The sequence below is a fragment of the Gracilinanus agilis genome, chromosome 3, assembly GCF_016433145.1.
Source record: "Gracilinanus agilis isolate LMUSP501 chromosome 3, AgileGrace, whole genome shotgun sequence".
Taxonomy (NCBI): Eukaryota; Metazoa; Chordata; class Mammalia; order Didelphimorphia; family Didelphidae; genus Gracilinanus; species Gracilinanus agilis.
In genome coordinates, this window is record NC_058132.1 from 669989962 (window position 1) to 669995961 (window position 6000).

Below are 6000 nucleotides of genomic sequence, written 5' to 3' on the forward strand. Positions count from 1 at the left end.
TCTCGCCTGTGCCCTTTAAAGCACCTGCTATGACCCTGGCACTGAGCTGGGCTCTGGGGGCAGAAAGAGAGGCCAGACAGCCCTTGCCCTCAAGGAACCCTGACACTAATGGGAGAGACACCATGCAGCCAGAAAATACAAAGCAAGCTCCGTGCTGGATCAGTAGGAGATAATGAACTGAGGGCAGCCCCCAGGAGTAAGAGGGTTGGGGAAGATTCCCTGTAGGAGGTGGGATTTTAGTTCTAGTTTTAAAGGAAGCCAAGGAGATTGGCTGTGGAGGAGGGAAGAGGAGGCTCTGTGAATAGAGAGCCAGGTCTAGATAGGAGGGCCTGGGTTCAAATCTGGCCTCAGACACTTCCTAGCTGTGTGAGCCTGGGCAGGTCACTTAACCCCGTTTGCCTCGCCCTTATTCATCTTCTGCCTTCGAACCATTACTTAGTATTAATTCTAAGACAGAAGGGAAGGGGTTTTTGAAAAATAAAGTCACAGAGTTAAGATTGATAGGCTGTGGTGACAGCTTGGATGTAGGGGATGTAGGATGACTCTCAGTTTGTAAGCCTGAGAGATGGGAGAGTGGTGGTGTCCTCTACAGTAATAGGGAAGGTTGGGGTTGGGAAAGGGTTTGGGGGAAAGACATCCTGAGTTTAAGAGGTCTCTTGGACATCCAGTTGGAGATGTGAGATCAGAGGTCAGTGGAGAGATGGTGGTTTTAAAAATTAAGAAGCTTTCTAAGATCAGACAGTGATCTCTTTGTCTTTTTCTTTCCAGTTATTTTGGAAAAGCAAATTAGAATACCCCGCTCCCTCTCTGTCAAAGCTGCAAGTGTTCTGAAGAGTTTTCTTAATAAAGTAAGTCAGTTTTGCATGTGCCTTATGTGCAGCTGCATCTTTGGGGGATGGAGTTCCCAAGCAAAGGGCTCGGAACGGAAGATTCCCAGATAGGCAGCAGTCCCTTTCGTTCTCAGTTCATTTCTAAATCGTGTTCTTGGAGGTTACTCTGCTTTATTTCCTTTTATCAGCTCAGTTTGCCCCAGTGAGGTTGGTGTATACATGTCAGTATTAGCATAAAGCAGCCTCCAGGGCCAGGTTTGGAGTCATGGGGGAGCAGGAACCAGGGCCTCGGTTCCATAGGAAGTAGCTCTCCGGGGCCCATTCGGTGGATGGCCCCGTGGGAGATGGTGAAAGGAGCAGGGAAGAAAAGGCTATCTCCAGCAGGAATGGGTCACCTACCTGAGGAGAGGGGCTTGCCCAAGGGACTCCTGATGTGAAATAACAATGCAAGGCAGTATGCAATTCAGGAGCTCACTTGTGTGGCTGGTACAGCAAGTGCTATGGGGGGATCCCCGCAGGGGAGAACAAGGTTCTGCCTTGGGTCACTCACAGCAAATGGAGAGTCCATTCCCCCTGGCCACTGCAGATGGCTTAGGAGTGGAGCCTCCTCTGATCCAGGGCCACATGGCAGTGTCTGCACACCTCGGAGAGGAAATAGCTCAACTTGAGACTTAATTGTTAACACAGTGAAGAGGGAAGGTGAGAGGTGTTAATGTGCAAATTTGGAAATGACTTTCACCAGAAAGGAAAATGAGAATGTGTCCTCATTCACAGTAGTGAGGTGGCCCAGGCAATTCACCAGCCACGGGCAGGGAATCGGATGAGGGAGATCACTCAGGGAGAAAGTGTCGTCTTAGGATCCTCCTGATGAAGACTGAGCCCCCGGCTGGTCCACGCTTTTATTGTCTGCAATTATAAAGAAGGACTTAGAATTGGGTCAGGATGGGTGATAACCCTGAGGTTTGAGGACCTTCGAGTTGATGGTTTAAGCCCTGATGGGAGCTCCACGACAACTCTCCTACCCCCCAGGCCTATGCAGGGAGCAGGCCTGACATTCCTCCTTGCTCTAGATGATGTATTTATGGGGAAGAGGGGAACCACAGGGACATCAGACACACACTACATTCATTCATTCATTCATTCATTTATTTTTAGTTTGGTAGTGTTTGTAGCCTCTGGAAAGAGCAATGTAAGTCTTCATACCACAGATAGAAATGTTTTGTCTCCCTATGGCATTCGTTTAATAAATAGACCATTCCTCTGTCTCACAGGACCCCAAGGAACGGCTAGGTTGTCATCCTCAAACAGGCTTTGCTGACATTCAGGGACATCCATTCTTCCGAAATGTCGATTGGGACATGGTATGTAGATACCTTTTGTTTTTGTTCTTAAACAGGTTTTGTTGTTTCCTTTGGTTTTTTTAACCCAGCTGTTTATGGAAATCCCTTCCCCTCTGAAGTATGAAGTAGCTATTGGTAGGATGACCCCTTAGATAGATGGATCAGCAGATAAAACACTTATTAGACCCTCTCTGCCAAGCATCAGAAAACAAGATGGTCCCTACTCCCAAGGAGTTTACAGTCTAGTGAGCCAAGACAAAGCATCAAGGGGGCTGGAAAGAACTGGGGGGAGGAAGGAAGGAGACCCATTATAGGGGCAGGGCTGCTGAGGAGGGGGGTAGTCCAGGCGTGAATGGGACTGAAGGAAATGAGCGGGACTGGGACGCCTCCCAGGACAGGATGATCCTGGCCCAGGGCTTGCCAGTCAGGAGGGAGTCATCCCTGGGTAGGTCTGTCCACTGAGTTGCCATGCCATCCCCAGCATGCAGGTCGGGGGCAATACTCAAGCCCTCGGATTCCAGAGTTGTGTTCAAAAGTGCCCTCGAGGTGACCCCAGGCTCCTTGGGTTCTCGCCAAGTCCATCAGGGCTCCGAGTGCAGTCCTTGGGATGGACCTGCCTTGCCAAGTTGGAGAGGCTTCAGCTTGGGGTTGGCTGCAGGCTGGTGAAGGTTTAGCCCAGAGCCCATACGAGCTTGAGACGAGTCATCTGACTCCCCCACGTGTGTGTGTATGACTGCACGCACACTGCGAGTGCTGTACACGTTAATCGTGCTGGAGAGGATGGAGTCCTCCTTGGCTGGACTCGCTTTGGCCAGAGGGTCCCACGTCTGAGATCGACACTGATGGCACCGAGTGAGGTCATGGCTCAAAAGGTGGCTTTGTCTCAAGTTGGCTTTCCTTCAATGTGTCATTCCAGATGGAACAGAAGCAGGTGGTGCCTCCCTTCAAGCCAAATATTTCGGGAGAATTTGGTTTGGACAACTTTGATTCCCAGTTCACTAATGAACCTGTGCAGCTCACTCCAGATGATGAGTAAGTAACTGCAGAATATTCTGGCATTTCTGGGCTGTTTTAAAAACAGTTTTATGGGGGCCAGCATTTTGTGACACGTCTATGGCCAGGCTGTCCCACCTTCCTGTCTCTGTCGCCCCGCGACCCTTCTCCTTGTTTCCCTTGGCTCCTCAGCGCCTGTGGCACCTATTGTGGACTCTGCCTCCCTCCTTCCCTTCCTGGCAAATGGCTTCTCCTCCTGGTCCATCAAGATGTCTAGGGTGAATCTCATTCTTCCTGCCTCCTCGACTCAAGCATCCTTTGCTCTTCTTCTCTCCTTGGTTGGAGGAAGAAGCCTTTCCTGCTTTCTGATTCTGAGAAAAGTCCCTTCACTCCCCATTACCTAAAGGAAAACCATATAGTGGGAAAAGACTCTGGTGTTGGCCTGACGTCCCCTCATTCTGTCACTTAGCAGCTTGGGAATTGGTTAGACTGAATGCTCTGTCAGCGCCTGGGCTCCCTCTTTTCTGTCCCAAAACTCCCCAGAAGAGTCCAGACTTACAGTTTTCAGGCGTCCTTTCTCAGCCCCTCAGAGTATACTTTTCTCTTTGACCTCGTAACTGAGCTCTCTGCCAGTAACTGATACATCGCTTATTGGTACCTTTGATCCGTTCTTTGGGCAGTGGGGTCCTCCTTGGAATGGTCTTGGTTCCCAGCCCCCAGACATTATCCCCAGTTATAACCCTCCCATTTGGCCTGCTCCAACATACCTTCCCTGGCTTGCCACTTCTTCACATAGGGAGAGGTCATTTTTTGGCTCTGGGAAATTTGGGAAGGAGGATGTCACATCTCTGAAAGTTCCCTTAAAGGAAAAGTCTCAGTTGTGACACAGTTCTACCCCAGGCTTGGGTGATCTTTGTTTTAAAGCCCGTGACTCTAGGCTGGAACTCTGAACCAAGAATCCTTTTGAGTTTTCCCATTTTTATATTCTAGAAGGTTCCAGAAATATTTTCTCACAGACTTAAAAATCCATCTAAGGTTAAAGGTTTTGTTTTGGATGTGTGTTATGGACCCTTTTGACAGTCTGGTGATGCTGATAGACCCATTCTCAGAATAAATAAAATAAAAATGGAAAGAAATGCTAAATTTCAGGAAGGTTAGTGAAGATTTTTATTTTCATCCAGACTCACAGGCCCCAGGTTACAGACTCCTGTTCTAAATGACTTATATTCCTTTTACCATTTTATTTGATTCCTTATTTAGCTGATGCCTATTTATTTTGTAAGCCTCATTTTTATAGTTTTTTTTCCTAACTTATGGTTTTAATATACCTTATTTTCCAGTTTTCTGTGTTATATTCTTAATTCATGACCGCTGATACTGGGTTCTTTCATATCATTAGATATATAATTGGTTTCTCTCCTAACAGTGATATTGTGAAGAAAATTGACCAGTCTGAATTCGAGGGCTTCGAGTACATCAATCCCCTCTTGATGTCTGCAGAAGAGTGTGTCTGATGGGGCTCATCCCTTTTGCATGTGTTGTCATTTAATGCACGGATAAACAAGTTACCAGTTTGGATGCAACCATATAGCATAAAAACTTGAGCATTTTAACTTCATCATCTACTTTGGCACCCTTGGTATCTTTTATCCCTGATTGTAACGACCAAACAATCACTTTTAAGTTCAGCTGCAAGAAAAAAGTCTGAAACCAGATTTCTAGAGACTTGGGCTAGGACTGATTGAATTATAACCCGGTGGACAGCTGCTGGCATTCAGAGGGAGCCTGAGAAGCTGTGGCTCGTCTATAGCGACGTCTCCTTTTTATTTAAAAGAAACACTTGTTACTGCTTTGAACAAGAGCATCTGTTGCATCAAGACACATTGTGAAATAGCATCGTCAGCCTCTGGCAGTTACTCTGCTAGGCATCAGGTGGTGGTGGCAGCGGTGATGGGGGTGATTCAGGGGACGTGGCTTTCATTCTGGGAGGAGCAGGATGGCTTCCAAATACATTTTCCTGTTCTTTACCTCTAGGAGTTCAGTTTTATGTTTCTGTCTTGTCCTGAATACTCAGATTTGTAACTTTATGACAGTTCTTAAATCTGAGGCTATAAGAAAGATGCTGCTGCTTCCTGCTAACTGGAGAATAAACACATTGCACATTCAGGAGAACACTAGACACACTCCAGCACTAAGCCATCAGTAGCCTCTAGTCCTACGCCTGGGATCCAGAGGGGAGAGAGAGGGCCCCTCTGAGACTTCTGGCCAGAAATATGCCTGGAATATCAGAAAGGATGCAGAGGAGCCCAGATCCAACCAGGCAAGGAAATTGGCAGGATGTAGAAGGTAAAAACGGTCCCTAGCCAAAATTAGGCAGCTGAAGTTGGAGAAGTTAGATAATGAGATTTGTTTTTTCCCCCCACGGAAGATTTCACAGCTGCTTTTTTTTTTCTGTAATTTTGTAATGGCTTCTTTGAGGCAATTGGAAGAACAAGGAGAAATGCTCTTGTTTCCCAAATTGAAAAGGCATTACTTTTAGCCAGTGAAGTTGGTGTACATTTAAAAACAAATCCTTTACAACTTAGTATGTAGAGATGTAATCTTCCAACTGAGCCAATTTAATTAGAGTTTTCTTGAAAATTAATGATAGGAATACTTGCCAATTATCTCCTTGGAGTCTTCCATGAGATCCAAGAGAAATGGTTACAATAAATGTTAGTGAAAACTGGCCATGATTCCGGCTCACTCTGGATTTTATATACTCTGATTATGTAGATAACAAATATAATGTAGAGTAAGAAGGCAGACTCTTCAAGCTATTTTTGGATAAATATTAA

At 46.4% G+C, this 6000-nt stretch overlaps 1 protein-coding gene across 1 annotated transcript in view; it reads left to right on the forward strand.

Annotated features, from left to right (window-relative positions):
- Positions 1-4916, forward strand: part of PRKCI (protein kinase C iota) — a 72263-nt gene extending 67347 nt beyond the window's left edge. Inside the window, exons 18-21 of the mRNA XM_044669549.1 lie at positions 769-848; positions 2102-2191; positions 3087-3202; positions 4590-4916. Of these exons, the coding sequence (XP_044525484.1) occupies positions 769-848; positions 2102-2191; positions 3087-3202; positions 4590-4677 (374 nt within the window). The 3' untranslated portion in view covers positions 4678-4916. The remainder of the gene's footprint in view (positions 1-768; positions 849-2101; positions 2192-3086; positions 3203-4589) is intronic.
- Positions 4917-6000: the final 1084 nt, after the last annotated feature.